The sequence below is a fragment of the Lissotriton vulgaris genome, chromosome 12, assembly GCF_964263255.1.
Source record: "Lissotriton vulgaris chromosome 12, aLisVul1.2, whole genome shotgun sequence".
In the NCBI taxonomy this organism is placed as follows: domain Eukaryota; kingdom Metazoa; phylum Chordata; class Amphibia; order Caudata; family Salamandridae; genus Lissotriton; species Lissotriton vulgaris.
In genome coordinates, this window is record NC_141700.1 from 558,082,087 (window position 1) to 558,102,315 (window position 20,229).

A 20,229-nucleotide genomic window follows, 5' to 3' on the forward strand; every position below is an offset into this window, starting at 1 on the left:
CAGTCTATCTGCCGGCGCCTGCAATTTGGCGCGTTTTAAAGCGGGGGCGTGGCCCGCGATGAGGGGGGCGTGGCCTCACCAGGCTTCCCCGGAATGACGTGGCAAGGAATGGCGGCCAGCGACAGCGTTCAGATCGGCTGTGCGGGGAAGGGCTAATAGCGAGAGTGTTTCCAGAAGTAAGTTTTTCAAAGTACACAAGAATACACAGTAAAGTGCAATTTTTTAAAAGGGCTCGCTCGTTGCTCCCGGCTTTCCGCCTCAGGAGTTCAGTCTATCTGCCGGCGCCTGCAATTTGGTGCGTTTTAAAGCGGGGGGCGTGGCCTCACCAGGCTTCTCCGGAATGACGTGCCAAGGTGTGGCGGCCCGCGACAGCGTTCAGATCGGCTGTGCGGGGAAGGGCTAATAGCGAGAGTGTTGCCAGAAGTAAGTTTTTCAAAGTACACAAGAATACACAGTAAAAAGCAATTTTTTAAAAGGGCTCGCTCGTTGCTCCCGGCTTTCCGCTTCAGTAGTTCAGTCTATCTCTATAGGGACTGCGATTGTGAAAACAGAAACTATACCATCTGAATGTCAGTGAGCACAAAGTTGCCCAGTTTGATTTGAAGGTTTTTCATCCATGATTCACAACACGTAGGTTGTGTATTCAGACAGGAAAAACAACTATAATGTATTATTTAAACAAGCAGGGCGACACCAAACTGAGAGTCCTATACTTAGTAGCTCAAGCAGTATGGTACTTTTCCTGGGAAGAATGTATTCAGTCAAGCAGAGCATCTCTCTGGGCTTCAAAACTGCCAAGCAGATCTCCTAAGCATATATATGTTACTGAAAATCACGAATGGGAGCAAAACAATGACACGTTTTAAGATGTTTTCCAAGGCTGGGGTTTTCTACCACCAGACACTTGTATCAAAGTCAAACGGAAAAATGCCAGAGCTTTGTGTTCAGAGTGGAATCCAGTGTCAGTGGGCAATTCCTTTTTTATGAATTGATCCAACAAATTGTTGGAGATCTTCCCAAAATCCCCACTAATTCCATTCGTACTAATGAAGTGAAAGCACTGCAAAGCAAACATTATACTTATTGCCCAAGAATTGGCCAGACAGTGACGGCTCCCAGACCTTCTTCCTCTATCTATAAGACCACATAAGAAATTGCTATGCAGTTTGAATCTACTGTAGAAAATGAAGTGGAAAATCAACAATCCCAACATACAGTTGTTGGAGTATCAGCGCATGGCTCCAGAAGTCCAGCAATATCGATAGAAGTCCTGCCTAGGTGTACCTCTGGAATGAATGAACATTTTAAAGAAGCACAGTAGTCTTGAGCATCCTACATAGTACCTTTTCTGCAAACACATGTCCGTTCCCCTGATTTAGAGGTGGGTGGACTGCCAAGCTGAAGTAGAATAATTTACTCTGCTCTTGTAAACCTTCCCGCTCACAGAGGAAGTAGGGAATGTGGGTAAGCCATCAGACTGTCTGCTCTATTTAGTGTGGGTAGTTGGATGTTTTTTTTTTTACTATGTGTCACTGCCAGATATAGCCAGGCACTAAGGAAGATAAAAAGAAAAAGTATCCCCCACACCATGGGAGAAAACTTCTGTAATGTGGGGCTATTTCATTTTTTTTTTTAAATCGAGCTCCCCTTTGGGAGTTTATTTTTAAACATTAAAACTTTGGAAAAGTTTGACGGCTGGCATTTATGTTTTACCAATTCGTCTACCCTTTCCTACAATTATAGTAACCTCCAGACATCTATAAATTTGGCAAGCTGAGTAAAGGCAGATTGGTGGACTTAAAGTCCTCCGCCACCCTATCTGCCTTTACTTCAACTGTCAAACTCTAAATGAGGCACTTTGCTTAGTGCGCTGTTGAGAATAATCTTTTGATGTTCAATGTTGTCTTAAGCAAAAATTATCTTATTGGTTTTGGCTATTTATAGATATCTGTAGCTCGAAAACTATTTCTTTGTAATATACCCAGTGATTTAGCAGTCTCTATCTGAAGTACATCATGCACACTTTTCCAAAAAACATTTAGTCTATCGAAAGGCAAATAAAGTTTTTGTGGCGGTGTTTGAGGCATGAAAGTGGTACTTTTCAACACAGCCATAATACCTCATAAAAGTAGTGTTTGAAATCGGTGGTGGAAGAATACAAAACTGCATCAATTAGAGCAGAGGATGCCATTTTGCCTTCTTTTAGATGTGCATGTGTTGGATTTCTACTTCTTCAGACATTCTAGCAGAATAAGGAGATATCTCATGCCAGAGTTGTCGATCATATCTTCATGAAATAGCAAAGGCAATGGCAATTTTAATTGAACTGGCAGCAAAAAAAATACAATTCAGACCATGGAGAACTCATTTCTGCTTTCTTTAACTGGTGAGACTGTGCAAGTAGTCATGGGATTCCAGTAATGTCTGAGTCGCACTCGCAGCCCATATCAAAGAATCGGTCTTTACCTCATTAGTGAAATAAGCTCAGCAGGTGCCTTGCTTTTCATATCAATTTTAAAATTGCTAGAGGTGACAGTGTCTGAGTTCTTGATAGTGAGAACATCTTTTTCCGGTATATTATCTAGGATAGCGATAGCTCTGATCAACCGTCTCACATTTTCTTTGAAATCAAACAGAAAGCAAGATTTTTCAACAGCAGACAATGGAAGACTAAATTTAGCTGAAGCTCTTTCAGTGACGGTATGAAATGTCCCAACATCATCAGTGGGAGAATCCTTAAATCATGCATAGGGCTAAGGTCGTCTGGGACCATCCCACTCAGTTCCTTTTGTGTGCCCGTCTCTGCCATCATCTGTACATGTCGAGATTCACATGGAGGATGTGGTGGTGATGGAAATGAAGGTGTCACTGGAGGCCGGTGTGGCAGAGATGTAGGTGTACTATCTATTGTACCAGGAATGTTAGAACCCTATCCAAATTAGACCCTACCAGGTCTCACTGCAGTCCTAAATGCACTGCAGAACACGCCGACTTTGCTCATTCAGCTTGGAATTGTACTCCAATCCACGATTTTTGGGAGTTTGTGCATGTTACATTATCATGCATTACTGGCCAAGCTCTCGCTCCTGACGCGTTGCTAGCCCTCCTTGGATATGTTAAGGCTTTACTGGTGGGCATGCAATGCTTTACAGCTATTGCGCTTTTGTTGGCCAAGTGGCAGGTGGCCCTTCATTAGAGCAGCAATACACTTCTTACAGAGAAAGCCTGGCTTCGATATTTGTCTATTTTGACACTACAAGTTACATCTTTGCCTCCTTAAAGGCCCCTACTTGGCAGCCAAGAGACATATGGCAGCCTCTTAGGGACTATCTGTTACTGCTGGTATCTATTACTGAGGATGAAGAGGACGAGGAGGAAGACATAGTGCTCCCACATCCATGATGGACTTCCCCTTTTATTCTCTTAAATTCGCTCTTGTCCCTTATGCATTACACCAGTTGATAGAACAGAACCACCTACTCTGCTCCCCTCACTCCATCTTACTACTCCCCGCTCCCCCCCCTTTTTTACCCCTCTTTCCTACTTAGCTTTCGCGTCCCCTTTCCTTTTATATGATCTGTAATGCCATGATTGTAACTGTATTGGTTGCTGCTTCTGTGGTTTGTTTTCTCTTTTTTTTCAGCTTGGCTCATTAAAAATACATAATAAAATGATTGATAAAAAATGAAATAACAGGAGTTCTAGGAGTGGGAACTAAAATGTTATCAAGCATCACAGGAAAGAACTGTGGAGGTACAGCAATAGAACCTGGAGTTCAAGGATTGGGCAGTCTATAAAGGGAATCTTAAATCACTTAGTAAAGATGTTAGCTTGTCCAGCGGGGCAGAAACCATTGGTGGAGCATCACAATGTCTATTATGTTATTGTGAGGCAACATACAAGGGTCCGACGCTGATAATGTCTTCTTCAAAACTCTGCTTCTTCCTCTGCCTTATCAGAAGATTTAGTTACATATTTTATGTTTTACCTAAGTATTTTAGGACCCTTGGGGCTTCTGAATTGAGTCTCTGAGTAATTATCGTCATCTTCTGAGAAGAAAACTTCCAGGTCAAAGAGAGGATGGACCTCTTGAGAGTGCCTAAGACCTGCTCCAGCTGAGGAAAGGTTTAATACCTTCAGTGGCAATAGAGCTCACAGGTACCAGTGGACAGAGCCAGTGACTTCTGACACAGGATAAAATGTCCAAAAAGCGTCCTTACTTAGCTTATGTGACATTTTGTAATTATGGTTTTACCAAGAAACATACTAGTTTATACCTATCATTCTGTAGCGTAGGTATCTTCAGTAGAATCTCTGTTACCACCCAAATGTAAATTAGATATGTTCCATTCTTGTTTTGGCAGGTCTTAATTTTTTTCTCTCCGAGTTGGGAGCACATCTCCTGATTTAATTATAATGTTGTATATTATTTAGAGAATTCTAGTTAAAGTTATCTAAACTCTTCCAACTCCTGGCAATAGTGTAGCAAGCAGGTGAAAGTAAAGACAGTTTCTTCACTGGAAAGCCAATTTATAGGTAAGTAAGCTTTTCTTTTAAGTAATGGAAAGTGTGTGTGTAATACTGAGAGTCGATGCACAAAGCACTTGGCCAACAAGTAGAACATCTTCTCTTCTAGGAACACTTTCAGGTTTAGGGTGTATTTCCAGTGTTTTTGGAATTCCACACAGAATCCCAGGAGATCTCTTGGAATCTGCAACAGTTGTAGATTTCCGGAAGTACTCCAATGGTAAAATGTTAGGCATGTAGATGGAAAATAATGCATGAGTAGTTGATGCAGCAATGTTTTTTTAATGATTATATTTTCTTCTTCACAATTCAAATATTTCTCCCTGTGGAAACACCTTGTTCCCGACACTTGAATTAAATACAAGTGTGTTTCCCACCTTCCGACCTGCCTTTGACTGGAGTACATTTGTGAGTTTCCCATTCTTAACAACTGAATGCAAATTGTAAATGTTTAGGACGTCCACAGAAATAGGCTGGGTCACTACCTCTCCAAGAGCACTCTGGATCCCCCTCTCATTTCTGAAATACAAATGCATCAATTCTACTGTAACAGATGATGTTTTGCATTCGGTATTACTGTTTGAAGCAACAGAGTTCCACCTGTGCTGATTCTCATGAATCAGAATGTGGTATTTACCTTCACAAATGCCTTTTCACATACTTAATTAGAAGTTAGATAAATGAACACTGTGAATCAGGACGCCTATGCAGTATGTTTCAAATTTTTGAACTAATTTGAGTTTTTTAAGAAATAAAATTAATTTATGAGAGGACAATTGTATCGTTGATAACAGATCGTGATGATTTACAGGCTGACCAGATATATCAACCAGGGTGAGTACACGAAGCTGCTTTCTTTCTTTCTTTTTCCAAATTATTTTAGTGTTAAATATTAAAATAAAAGGCAGCCCACAGTAACAGTTAAAAAAGGGTGTTTGCAGATCACAAACAATGTCTACAACAGAGCTACTTTCAAAATAAAAAAAGGACCTCATACATGTCATACAAAGGAAAAGCAATATATATGATAGAGACTTCTTTTTTTGATAAACAACTTTTTTATTGTTTTCACACACAAAATCAGTCACATATTGCAATGCATAAAAACATAGGTACATACAAAAGGTAAGACTTTCCCGATGGACGAATCTGGCAGGTTACAGAATGGCATAGATAAACATTTCCATAACTCTAAATCAATGCTCCCAGCCACTTCCCCCACACCCTACGATATTTCTTAGAACAACCGCGTACTTCATACAAGGTTTTCTCTTGCGCGGCGCACCAGTCAACCCCGCTCCGCCATCGTCCCACCCTTGGAGAATCGGGACATATTCCCGGCTTCTAGCAGACCCGTGAGTGAAAGTGTTGGGGGTTTGGTTGTGTATAGTTGCCGGTAGTAGTTGGAAAAGGCGCGGGCGATCTCCTTAGGGGAGCGGTGCACCGAGCCGTCCGGGTCAACTATTTCGGGAATAATGTGGTTCTCCCTGGGATAGGTGGCCAACCTGTGAAGCAGGGAGCCATTCTTGTCACCCCATCCATATACCCTGCCGACCGATGAACGCCAGAGAAGTTTAGCGGCATCCTTAGACAGTTGGCTGATCTCAGCACGGAGGTGGGCAAGAAGTCTCTCCCCGGGCGCATCTGCGGCTTCAGACAAGTTGTGTTCGAGGCGCAGCGCCGCGCCTCGCGGGAGGAAACCTGTTGCAGTTGCTCCTGCCGCTGCCGCTTAAGCTAGCCTCTAGCGACACCGTGGATTGTGGCCTTGCTCGCCTCCCAAAGGATATCCGGAGAGGACACAGACCCGTTGTTGGCCAAAAAGTACGGCTTAAGTTCTTGCCTCACCACTTTCTGGAACTCCTTGTCCTGGAGGAACCACGCATTCAACCTCCACGTCGGACGCAGCGAACGAATGGGGGGTCCATGAGCTGAGTAAAACCAGAGAGTGATCAGATATACCCCTCGGAAGGATACGTACATCCTGAATCATGGTACAGTCCGTCGAGATTGCGTTGATGCGTGCATACGTGTGGTGGGCAGACGAAGTGTGAGTAAACTGTTTGGCTGTGGATGCCAGATGCGCCAAGCGTCGCACAGCCCCAGCGATTTGGACCAGTTCAGTAATTGTTTTGCCTGCGCAGTTCTACTGTGGGATAAGGGGGCAGACGTGTCCAGATCCGGGGAGGAAACCGCATTAGAGTCCCCTCCAATGAAAGTGGGGCCCAAGGGCAGTGAGAACACGCGGTCGATCAAGTTGGCCAGGGTCGCTGCAAGCAATGAAGGAGGTGAATATTTGGATACTAAGTTCAAGGGGTTGTCGTTCAAAGAGCCACAGAGGGCCACAAATGTGCCCTGTGGGTCGTGAATGACCTTTGAAGGCACAAGGGGGAGGGAACGCTGCAACAGGCTTGCAACCCCACGGGAACCCCTGGTAAACCCCGAATGCAAACCCGATCAAATCCGTACCGTGCCAGAAAGGGACAACGATTCACCAGGAAGTGCGTTTCCTGAAGTAGGAAAACCTCTACCCCAAGGCGCTGTGCATACCGCAATACATCCATGGGTTTGAAGCGGTCCAGAAGGCCTTTTACATTACAGGACATTAGGTGAAGGGCAGCCCTTGGTACCGGTGTATCAGTCATGGCGGTAAGTGGTCGGAACAATGGAAGGAAGCCTCATCCGGAGTCGTGGTCACGGGAAGGGTCGCAAGCGCGTCTAACCAGGTGGCAAGATGAGCCCTGAAATGACCCAGAGGGAATTGTGGCAGGGTGTCATGTGAGAACAGGTGTAATAACACAACAAAAACAAACTGCGGGAAAAAAACAATCCCAACCCCCTCCCCCGCCCCCCACCATACACTTCAAGAACAGAAGCATCTGTCGGCCCCCCCAAAGAAGTAAAAACTAAACTAAAACTCTCCAGTTGAGATGTGTGGATGGACTCCTCCATATGAGTGGAGGAGTAGTGTCTCAGCAAAAAGACAAAGATTCAAAGCTAACAGTCTGCCATAGCTCCAGACCCCCAGCAGGTCGGGCGTGCCCCCAAGCGCCTACAGAAGCTTTAGGACCCCGCCAGTCCATCAGAGGGTCGGGCTGCGGGAAAGATCAGTAGTCGCCCCCGGGGACTCCCGGCGGGGCGATAGTGGGGATTCCATAGACGGGCCTCCGGAAGAATGCGGCTTGAGACGGGGAGGGGAGGCGGGGGAGCTTGAGGAGTCACGGGTTCTCTGTGCTGCGAGGCTTGAGGATCTCTGTGGCACCCCTTGAGACCAGCGCCTCCTGCGGGAGCGCGTGCGCCGCTGGCGCCCCGGCAACCGGGGCTGCGAGGGCAGGGCGCCCGGCGGCTCGAGGTTCTGACCACGCAGCAGCCTGAGGGGCTGTTCTTCCGTTAACCAGATCCAAGCCGCTTGAGGAGACTCAAAGAAGTGCATCTTGTTCTGAAAAACAACCCGCAGACGTGCCGGAAACTGCAGTTGGTATTGGAGGCCCAGGGAGTGTAATCTCTTCTTGGCCTCGGCGTATGATTGACAATGATCCTGCAATTCTCTGGTGTAGTCCGGAAACACCATGATGACATGGTTTTGGAATTTTAGGGGACCCTGAGAGCGCGCCTCGCGCAGGATGGCATCCCGGTCCTTGATATTAAGAATCTTCAGGATGATAAGACGAGGGGAGGCCCGACTGGTGGTTTGGGGGCGAGGGACCGGTGTGCCCTCTCTATCACAAACCAAGCTGGGAGGGAGTCCTTCGGCATCCAGGAGGTGAACCAAGCCTCCACAAAGGCAGCCGCATGATTCTTCTCTTCCCCCCCCTGGAAAACCCACCAGTCGTAGGTTGATTTTCAGCATCCTCGGCGCGCCGGTGAAGTTCCTAGGTGTGGAAGCTTAGATTGGCCACCTGCTCTTTGAGCTGACTGATGTCATCTTCCGCAGTCGAGATTCGGGATTCAGCTTCGGATATTCGGGCCGTGGCATTGCGGAGGTTCTGGCAGAGGAGAGACACATCCACCTTGATCTCTCCTATCTTTTCCTCCACTGAGGCTTGTGAGTTGCTTATGGCCTTCAAGATGGTTGCCAGGTGTTTGCCCAGTACGGCGGGTGTACCGCCAACCTGCCCTGGCGGCTCGTGCCCAGGGGTGGTGAACCTATCCATTTTAGTTTGAGTGGGTACGGCCGCTGTTTTGGATGTCCTATCTTTGCCCATGACTGTCGACCGGGCAGGGCCACAGGAATCGCAGGGGTCAGAAAGAAAGCACGCAGGCCCCAGCCGAAGGTCCCAACCGTTGGCGTGGGAACCTTCACGAAACCGCCACTAGGGCAGGGGGAGCTCCATGGGTCGAAAGATCAGCAGGGGCAACCCCGGCCCCCCCAGATGGCACGGAAAGGAGCAGTCTAGGAAGGTGGAAGGCGAAGGCCACAAGCGCCCCCACCGGGGAGCCCCCAGTCAGTCCTGAGCCAGGAGGGAGGAAGCAGGAACACCCAAAAAGGGGGGGGGGCGGGGCCATTCAGCCTCACCCCGCCACCCAAACCGGCCGCTGGTAAAAGGAGAAGACTGGGGTAGGCCTCACAGATCCGGACAGGAGGAAGCGGGAATGCCCGAGGGGGGCGGAGCCACCCAGCCGCACCTCGCCACCCCAAACTAGCTGCAGGTAGATGGTGAAGGCAGGGGTAGGCCTCACAGACCCGGGCAAAGGTGAAAAAGTCTGGGGGGGGTAGCAGCTCCAGGCCCCCTGCCCCTCGCAGAACCTCAAGTGCCAAATCCACAGGATCCAGATGATTTCCAAGACCACTGAATGAAGAACACCATGGAGGAGGGGGCCCGTCCAACCAAAGTGACAGGGCCAGCAGAACTCCCAAAAGCCTCAAGGGGGGATGAGAGGGGGGCGGGCGTCCCAGGAGAAAGCCCAACGCCAACCCCCTGCCCCCGCTGCACGATAATGCAGCCGAACCCTGGCCCACCCCCCACTCAAGAGCACAGGTGACAGCTCGGCCTCGCAGGCCGCAAGACAGCACTCGGGCCGCAGCTCCTCCAAGCAAGACACCACCTCTCGTGGGGAGACGTAGAGGAGAAGAGGCGCCCGCAGCTCAACACCTGCTGCCAAGGGCCTCCCACCATGACCAACGGAAAGCGCCTGCAGGAGGAGGGGGGGTCCGGGAGGCCCTCTGACAGTCTAACTCCCCGCTACCCGATACGGTAGCCGCCACTGCACAGCCCACTCCCGGCCGGCTCACCTCAGCAGCAGCGGTCGGGCCCAGAGCCAAGCCAAAGCAGCTCCACCGACGGCCGCCCCGCCTCCTTCACGGCCCGGGGCACACAAGAGCACCACACCTCACTGCACTGTGCCGCCACCTCACACCCCCCAAGAATGGAATGCCACTGGCGGCTGGCAGCAGCCAGAGGCTAAGCAAATCCGGTTGTTGGAGTCCGCAGCAGGACCAGAGAGAGCCACGATTTCAAGCGGCACCCCCAGGACAGGAGCATCTGGCACATCGATGTGGCGTGATGAGGGCCGCCATTTCGCATTCAAGGGCCCTGGAGAAGCAGCAGGTGGCCAGCCCCCCAGGAGGCCGACCCATCACACAAATAGCCTCAAATGGCGCCCCACACACACCAGAGGCTACAGCAGGTACGTGGGGAGGACGGATGGGTGCCAGAGATTGCAGGATGCAGGGCAGATGGCGGAGGAGGGGTCCAGGAGCACCCTTACAGTGCGTCCACCATCTTGGCTCTGCAAGCCACGCCCATGATACAGACTTCTAGATGCAGATTCCATACCTTAGAATTTTCCTCAGGCGTCAGACTGGATTTGAACATTTTTCAAGCAGTCCCCCTGCACACTGGAAGGTGGAGTCATTTGGCTCCCCATCAGTGTCATCCTCACTGGAAGTGATGTGCATGTTGCCTATATAGGCACCACTCCAGCACATTTTTCTTTCCATGCCAGTCAGCGCAGATCTGGAGAGAGCTACCCCATTCCTTTTTGACTGACTTTTTTCTCAACTTTTGTTGAAGCCCTTTTGAGAATTCACCTCCTGGTGTTCTAGGGATTTCTCTCAAGAAGCCCACCTAGTTCAAACCATGTGGTGCCGGGGGGTGGCCAACAGTATGGCCGGGAAAGACGTGCCTTTGTGAAGCTCCCGATGACCTGCATTAAATCCGACTTATAATAAATCCAACCTTCAAGAAAAACGGCAAATAAAAGACCGGAGCAGACGCTGTACCTGCGGAGCTGGGGGAAACGCTGAATACTGTTGGCGGTGTGCAGAAATTAGCCGCAGAAGAGCTGGTAGCGCGAGACCCCTCCACCAAGATGGTGGCCGGACACGTCCTTACGGACCGGGAGTGACTCTTCCCTGGGATCAGGGCCTGTTCCCGGCGGTGCTCCCGCCTACACGGGGCTCACGAGGAACGGACTGTCGGCTGCGGCGGCCCCCCCCCCCCCTTGTGGAGTCTGGCCAAGAGTGCTGGGGGCGGATTGTGGCTGCGGGTGCCGGCAGTGCGCCTGGCTATAACCCAACCCCTTGCCTGAGCTCTGCCCCGGGCCGTGTGGAAGCTGCGGGGGAGCCGCCGTCGAGGAGCTGGTCGAGACCCGCGGACCGGAGGAGGCAGAGGGGTGGGGACGCCCGGTGGAGTCTGCCGGTAGGCCTCCTCGGCCGGAGACGTGCTGCTGCCCGAGGCCCTGGGGGCTGCTGCCGTGGGATACGGGGCAGGCTGGAAGGGGCTCCCCCGAGGGCCGCGTCTCCGGGCACTGGGAGCTGTGACATTGGAGGTCCCGCTGAGCACCAGCAAACGGCGGTGAGTGACCGGCGGCCAGCGCCTCTGCACGGACTGTATTCCTGGCTGTGGCCCCTACACGCGGCCACTGGAAACCCCGGCCTGGGGCCACACTGATCGAGAGAGGCGACCCGGCGGAGGGCGCGCTGGAGGCGACGACCCCCCGTGCTGAGACCTAGGCGCACTCCATTTCAGGGTCCGTCCTGCTGCGGTGGGCGCGGCCTTGGAGCCCCGGCCCTATCTGCCTTCACCGCCCCCCCGGCGAGGCCCGCAGACCCAGAGAGAGACCGACCATACGGGGCGAGCCACTGGGGATGAATCGAGTGACACCAGACGTGCAGGTGGCCTGAGAGCCCCCACAAACGACCACCAAGGGAGTGGGAATAAACTTTGACACCACGGGGTGCACCCCACTGGAGTCATAAGGACGGGAGTACTTGTGAACTTCCTCATAACTAACACTCAGGCCGTGCTCCTGCTCTTGGCCGTGAGATCTGGCGAGTGGTGTGACCCTGCCGCAGAAGGTGGCCTAAACAAACGCGACGCACTATCACCGTCGCGGTTCCTCGTCCTCTCTGCCCACACTTGCTCCTCCGCGGAAGCCCTCCGAGCTAAAATAGATTAAAGAGAACATTTCAACGTACCACTGACCAGTGTTGGGAGACGAGATGGGGAAAAGGGATCCGGTGGCAAAATCTGCAAGGCAGGAAACCATTGATAATATGCCACGGCCCGTACACAGAAGGAAGCAATCCCGACGGCGCCCGGCACGCGCACTTACACCGCCATGCTGCTGGAAGCGATTCAAGCCTCTAGGACGGACATACAGGACTCTAGAGCAGCATTAGAGGTTAAAATAGGCGAGGTGGGCTCAGAGGTCCTACTGCTGCGCCAAGACTTTCGGAATCTAAAGGAGAGGGTGACGACGGCGGAGACCCGTATTGGTGAAGCAGAGGATTCCCTCACCACCCTCCAAAAAGACATGGCGGAACTCCAAGCATCACACAGGCAACTGCTGTGGAGGGTGGACGATGCGGAAAACAGGGCGAGACGCAACAACCTGCGCTTCGTAGGTTTTAGAGAGGGCATCGAGGGGACGAATGTGGCGGCCTACCTACACTCCTGGCTAACGACAACTTTCCCGAAGGCCATATTCTCGAACTGTTTCGTCATCGAAAGGGCACACAGGGCTCTGCTGGTGAAGCCGTCGGAGGGAGAGCAGCCGCGACCGATCATCGCACGCTTTCTTAATTTTGCAGACAGAGACCTCATACTAAGAGAAGCCAGAAAAAAGGGTGAAATTCGACTGGACAACGCGAACATCATGATCTTCCCCGACTACAGCCAAGAGGTACAGAAACAAAGACGCTCCTATGACTCAGTGAAAGCAAGATTGCGAGATCTACACATATCATACATGCTGCTCTTCCCGGCGAAATTGAAAGTAATTTTCAAAGGCAAGTCACACTTTATCCAGTATTAGGGGTGTCTTTCATAGATTCACATGCCTGAATCATTCCCCGTCGTCGAGACGGGAGCCTCCGGTAAATAAAAAAGTAATGTCCATAGACATACATAGAGAGAAAGGGGTCCAAGGGTCTCCCCTTAGTAGCCTTTCCTTGTCCTTATGTAAAAAGGACCAAACTGACATAGTCAGCCAATCAGCTCCGACCTCCCTCTAGAACCTTCCCGGGAGGAGCCTCAGTCCCTCAGATTTTCTACCGCACGTTGTGCTAGGGAGTCTCCAGCCTGAGCTCTCCTCAGGATTATTACTAAAAATCATCAAACTCTCTTGGAAGTTTCTCTGAAACAAAAAACTCTTCAAGGACTTCCTCAACACACTACCCCTGAAGTAAGTGTGTGTTTATACTGCCTTTGTCATGTCTGACTTGGGGAAGAAAGCCCTGTTCAGGGCCTGCTCTTCCTGCAGTAAGAAAAGGATTCACGTGGATGACAAACACGACCTGTGCCTGTATTGCCTTTACCCGGATCACAATTCGGAAAAATGCGCAATCTGTCGGTCTTTTCCCAAAAAGACCGTGAGAGACAGAGAAGGTCGCCTTCTGATCTGGCTGGACAGGCTTAAGAACAGGGACAATCCAGAGTCCTCTGTGAGCAGCGTTTCCAGAACTTCTGCTGTCTCGAGCAAGAGGCCAAGGGACGCTTCCCCGGGCCACTCAGACACTCCTCCTGCGAAGACTCACAAAAAGTCTTCTGAGGCGAGATCGGCGTCATCCTCAGTGTCGGCGAAGGAAGATAAAACCTTCAAAATGCCTGCTCCGTCCTCCAGACAAAGCCAGAGGACTACCTCAGTAAAAACCACGGTGTCTACCACATCGGCATCGTCGCCCTCAGCTTCAACGACGATGACTACTTCCTCTTCATCTACAGGTAGGCCTGTTTCTTCAATTATTCCCCTGACAATGTCGACGAAGACTACACCGTCGACGACGCCATCAACAGCGACGAGCACATCGTCGTCCAAACCGTCGTTGACGAGAGTGTCGACGAGAGACTCGTCGACGAGACAGTCGTCTACGAAGGCACCGTCGATGACGACGACGGCTGCGCAGTCGTCGACGACCAAGATCCCTTCGTCAACCCCTCCGTCGACGAAGACCTCGTCGACGCCCGGCTCGTCGGCGACGAGCCCGTCGACGAAGACACCGTCGACGAAGACACCATCGACGAAGACACCGTCGACGAAGACACCGTCGACGAAGACACCGTCGACGAAGACACCGTCGACGAAGACACCGTCGACGACGGGCTCGACGACGACACCGTCGACGAGCGATTCGGCGACGAACGAAACATGGAAGAAATCAAAGCTGGTGGAGACGCCGTACATGATGCTACCACCGTCGACGGACCCCGCGACGACTACGAGCTCTACCATTCAGTATACCAAACAGGAAAAGTCAATAATTACCCCGGAAACGACGTCTCCTAGCAAGGTGGAAAAACAACCACCTCAAGAAATTTTCCAAAGCGAGGAATCCGAGGAGGATGACCATCTGAATCCCGCTACTTCTCTCACAGACCTCCACATAAAATGCCAAAGCACTGATGAGGAACAGGACGAATTCACGTATCAGGAGCACTCGGTCCAAGCCACTGTCCACACCGAAGTCACCCCCATGATATGCCTGCCGGCGACACTGGTGGATGACTTGAAACTTCTTGTGCAAGGCTACAAGCGGCGCTTTCCGGAACCTAGCAAAGGAGGTCAAGCACCTGAAAGTCCCGCACCAGAGGACAAGGAAGATCAGACGCCTCCAGTGCATGTTCAGGTGTCCGCACCGGAACGCCCTCATCCTCGCCATCAACCCCACCAGGAAGTTCATCCTCAAGTGGTGGTCTCTTCGGACGAAGAAGAGGAAGAGGAAGAACTGGAGGAAGGAGAGGTCCAGGAGGTTCACTCAGACCACTCGGACCAGGCTGATGAGGACGAATATATTACATCATCCCCAGCTTCACCACAACCACGCCAAGCGGACTCCCCACCGGTGGACATTGCGGGTTTCCACAAGCTGGTGGAGAGAGCGGCGAAGAGATTCCACATGGTGGTGGAATCCACGGAAACGGACTGTTTCCTCCATGACTTCAAGGAACAGCCTCAAAAATCTGCAAAAGCTGTTCCAATCATAGACTTTTTGTGGGAACAGGGAAAGAAGCTAATGCTCACTCCTGCTTCTGTGCCAGCGGTGGTCCCACGCCTTGATAAAAAATACAGGGCACCACTCACTGCAGCGGCTTGCCTAAATGGTCACCCCAAACCGGACTCGGTAGTGACGCAGGCGGCCCAGAAAAACTCCCGCAACCCTTCATCACCACTGTCAGCTCCCCCGGATAAAGAGGGCAGGAAACTGGACACAATAGGCAAGCGCTTCACTTCCACATCGGCCATGTCCATCAAGGTGGCCAACTCCATTGCCTTGCTAGGACGCCACAATCGACAATTATGGGAGGACATTGCCCCTTACCTAAAGGAACTACCTGATGACGTCCAGGGTGAGGTGAAAGCGCTCCTCGTGGAGGGTCAATCTTCTGCAGCGGAACTCATAGACTGTGCTATCGACGCAGCCATGACAGGCTTCCGTCAACTTGCGGGAGCGGCTGTGCTGAGACGACAGGGATGGCTCAAAGCCACTTCATTCCGCCAAGAAGTTCAGGCAAAGGTTCTAGACATGCCCTTCGACGGCCAGCACCTGTTTGGAGTACAGGTCGACGAGGCCCTACAGGCCATTAAAAAGGACACAGACACGGCAAGGGCCCTGGGATCTCTACAGTTCAGAAACCAGTCCTTTCGTGGCAACAAGCCCAGGGGTCAATCCTCCTATAGAGGCTCATATCAAAACAGGTCCTCGGCCTCATTCTCGTACAATCAAAAAGGCCAGTACCAAAACAAGCAACAACAGGGCAGACAGTCTTCATTCGGAAGGTCGTCCTACAGAGGTAAAAACACCAAGAGGGGCGCTGGCGGCCGCCAGTGACCACCTCCTCCAGCCAGTCTGAACACCATCTCCGTCCTTTCAGATTGGAGGAAAGCTGACCCATTTCCTTCACAATTGGCAGAACATCACCACGGACCGGTGGGTTCTTCAAATTATTCGATTTGGCCACTCTCTCGAGTTCACCTCCATCCCTCCCAATACCCCTCCACGCAGACGGACACACAAACATCCACGCCTGCTTCTAAAGGAACTTTCGACAATGCTACAAAAAGGAGCAATCGAAAGGGTTCCGGCATCCTCGAAGGGGAAAGGATTTTACTCCCACTTCTTTCTTGTTCAACAAAAAGAAAACAAGTGGAGACCCATCCTGGATCTCCGGGGGCTCAACACCTTCCTACGAAGCCAATCATTCAGGATGGTGACAATTCAGGAAGTCCTGGGCATTCTAGAGAAAGGAGATTTTATGGTGTCACTGGATCTCCAGGATGCATACTACCACATCCCTATCTTCAAAACTCACCGAAAGTTCCTAAGATTCGAGGTGGCGGGCCGTCACTATCAGTTCAAAGTACTGCCGTTCGGCCTCAAGTCCGCGCCGCGCATATTCACGAAATGCCTTGCGCCTGTGGCGGCATTCCTGCGCCAACTGGGCCACCAAGTCTTCCCCTACCTAGACGACTGGCTGGTGAAAGCACCCTCACCTGGGGACGCGGTCACGTCCTCCAACGCCTGCACCAATCTCTTTCAAAATCTGGGATTGACGCTCAATGTCAAGAAATCATGCATGGTGCCCGCAACAAAAATTACCTTCCTAGGGGCAATGTTAGACACAAGCTGCACGAAGGCCTTCCCCTCAAAAGAAAGAGCAGACAGGATCTTATCTCTGGCCACGGCTGTGGCAAAGAGAAAGCAACTGAAAGTTCGGACTTACTCCTCCCTCCTCGGGATGATGTCTTCCTGCATACTCCTCATACCACACTGCAGGCTCAGAATGCGGCCCTTACAGGAGGCACTCGCGAGCCAATGGACACAAAGCACTGGCTCATTCGAAGACATCCTTCGGATCACACCGAAGATTTCAAAAGCTCTACAATGGTGGACAAGTCGTCACAACCTGATGGTGGGCTTGCCGTTTCTCCTCCCAGCATCACCGCTGGTGATAACAACAGACGCCTCCCTAGAGGGTTGGGGCGCAGTGCTCCAGGACCTACAGATCAGCGGCAAATGGGACTCTCAAGAGCAATTGCTCCATATCAACCTCTTGGAGCTGAGAGCAGTGTTTCTGGCTCTACAAGCCTTCCTACCCCGCATCCAGAAATCCCCAGTGCTCGTCAGGACGGACAACACCACGACGATGCACTATTTGAACAAACAAGGGGGAACGCGTTCACTCTCGCTCTCACGCGAATCACAGACGATCTGGAACTGGCTGGTACTACACGACATCCAACTCAAAGCGGAATACGTGCCGGGAAGGGACAATACCATCGCGGACGCCCTGAGCAGGCAAAAATCCCTCTCCCACGAGTGGGAACTATCGGACAGCGCCCTCACTCACATCTTCTCTCTTTGGGGAGTCCCAAACATCGACCTCTTTGCCACCAGGAGGAACGCAAAATGCCCGTGCTACGCAAGTTGGCATCCCCAACCAGGATCACTAGGAAATGCGTTCTCCATCGGATGGTACAGCGTCTTTGCATACGCCTTTCCTCCATTCCCGATGATTCCACGGCTCCTGAGGAAAATGAAAGCGGAACCATGCACCCTGATCTTGATCGCCCCGTCCTGGCCGAGGCAACACTGGTACTCGGATCTGCTTCGACTATCCATCAAATCACCGATCCGACTGCACCAACACCCAGCCCTACTGACGATGTCCAACGGACAAGTGCAACACCCGAACCTCCAATCGCTCAAATTATCAGCCTGGCTCCTGAGCACAGAGAATTCGGGGGCCTGAATATCCCACAAGACTGCAGGGATGTGCTAGCCAAAGCAAGAGCGGACAGTACGAACAAGACCTACTGTCTCAAATGGAAGAGGTTCTGCATATGGTGCTCGGAACGGGGCTTACAGCCACTCACCATCACACCAGAACAAATACTGCCATACCTCCTGCATTTGGCCCAGTCGGGACTGGCGCATGCGTCCATCAAAGTCCACCTGGCAGCAATCTCGAGGTTCACCAGAACGGTCACAGGACCATCCCTGTGGTCTAGTCGGCTAGTTAAACAATTCCTCAAAGGACTGTACAGATCCTTCCCGAGGCCTCGGAAGGTACCCCCCACCTGGCAACTTAACCTGGTACTCAACCAGCTCATGCGACACCCGTTTGAACCCATTCACAGGGCATCGCTTCAACACCTTTCATGGAAAACTGCACTCTTGCTCGCTCTAACTTCGGCCAGAAGGGTCAGCGAGCTGCAGGCCTTGTCCATTCAAGAACCTTATCTACAATTCAGACATGATAGGGTGATACTGCGACCAAACCCTAAGTTCATTCCAAAGGTACCGTCGGACTTCCATCTCAACGAACCTTTGGTCCTTAGGTCTTTCTTCGCCAACCCTTCCACAGCGGCGGAAAGGTCACTGCATTCTTTGGACCTTATGAGGTGCCTGAAGTTCTACCTGGAGAAGACTAAGGATCTAAGGAAATCCTCACAGATGTTCGTGGCATACAGCAGGCCAAGAATGGGCCTACCACTCACGAAGCAAAGCATATCCAGATGGATCTCCTCGGCGATTTCCTTCTGCCACGAACAGGCTGGCCGGCCTCTGAATGATCATGTTACCGCTCATTCCACCAGGGCGATGTCCACGTCAGCGGCGCTGTTTGCAGGAGTGCCAATCCTGGACATCTGCAGGGCGGCGACCTGGAAGTCACCGCATACTTTCTCCAGACACTACTGCCTGGATATCGAACTCCAGAAGGATGCAGCAGTGGGCCAGGCGGTGCTTCTCCATCTCTTTCAGTAAGGTGAGCCTTCCTACATCCCGCCTTCCAGGTATGCACATTATTGCTCTGATGATATTATTTCTAAGCTGTCTCTTTATTGTATGATATTATATGCATTATCTACTATGACGGCAGAGCAACTCTGTTTTACAAATGTGCTACTGTGATTGCTAGCTACTCTGATTCAGGCATGTGAATCTATGAAAGACACCCCTAATACTGGATAAGAAATGCGTTACTTACCTGTAACAGCAGTTATCCAGTATTGGTGTCTTTCATAGATTCACATGCAACCCTCCCGCCTCCCCTGGAAGGACTCACTTCCCTCTCGGAACTATACTACGCCAAACCTAGCTGGGTGCGTACGAAAATCTGAGGGACTGAGGCTCCTCCCAGGAAGGTTCTAGAGGGAGGTCGGAGCTGATTGGCTGACTATGTCAGTTTGGTCCTTTTTACATAAGGACAAGGAAAGGCTACTAAGGGGAGACCCTTGGACCCCTTTCTCTCTATGTATGTCTATGGACATTACTTTTTTATTTACCGGAGGCTCCCGTCTCGACGACGGGGAATGATTCAGGCATGTGAATCTATGAAAGACACCAATACTGGATAACTGCTGTTACAGGTAAGTAACGCATTTCTTTTCAACCGACCGGAGGAGGCTTGGCAATGGTTAGAGGAGCGCCCACTGTTGCGGGAGGCCGAGGAGGAAGGACGCAGAATACGCTCCCAAATGGCGGCCGCCAACTTCAGGAGGAGCCCTCCTAAATCCCAAAGGTCCCAGGTACCAGAAGACACTCGCATACAACTCCTTATCCGGACCCTCCATGTCGGGACGTGGGGGACAGAAGCTAACAACACCAGCAGAGAAAGCAGTGGCACCGGGGTCCAGGTTCAGTTGCCTGGTAAACCACACTGGCTCGGAGGCGGAAGACGACATGGGTGGCCGTACATCAGATGGAGAAGAACTGACGGAACAATCCTTACATCCTCAAGTCACAGCAATCCGAGAGCTGGAGCAGCGAGCGTCCGGCACACCAGAAGATCCGGACATTGAGACACAAGATTCGTATTCCTGATGAAGAATGGAACTGACATCTGGACCAGCAGCTCATCGCTATGGGGGCACGCAAGTTACAAGCACATACCCCCTTTCCATTGACACGTCCCACTTTTGTTTGCTTATTGGTTCCTCTATCTGTTTACACTGTACGGGGAGCGCTGTGCTATCACTAACTCGATAATCGAGGTACGGAGAACTCTGTGGGCTGTTCAGATAGAGCCTTAAGGATAGCTTAGTTGGGGTTCTTTATTGGGAGGGCGACAGACCTTTACCGCCTGAAAGTCCAGTAGGTTACTTGTTACACTGGTTTTGATGGACGGGGGGAGGGTGGGGTTGAGGGTTTTTACAAAGTTCAGTTGGGGAGGAGTTGGTGGGGGGAGGGGGAGACAGTCAGAAAAATGCAGTCATGTGCCTCAGTGCTCCACACTACACGTCTACACCAGAGACCTACCA

At 51.3% G+C, this 20,229-nt stretch overlaps 1 protein-coding gene across 1 annotated transcript in view; it reads left to right on the top strand.

The window, feature by feature from the left end:
• Window positions 1–20,229, top strand: part of LOC147677738 (uncharacterized) — a 633,794-nt gene that overhangs the window by 269,671 nt on the left and 343,894 nt on the right. The window contains exon 7 of the mRNA XM_086946495.1: window positions 5,322–5,361. Within this exon, the coding sequence (XP_086802621.1) occupies window positions 5,322–5,361 (40 nt within the window). The remainder of the gene's footprint in view (window positions 1–5,321; window positions 5,362–20,229) is intronic.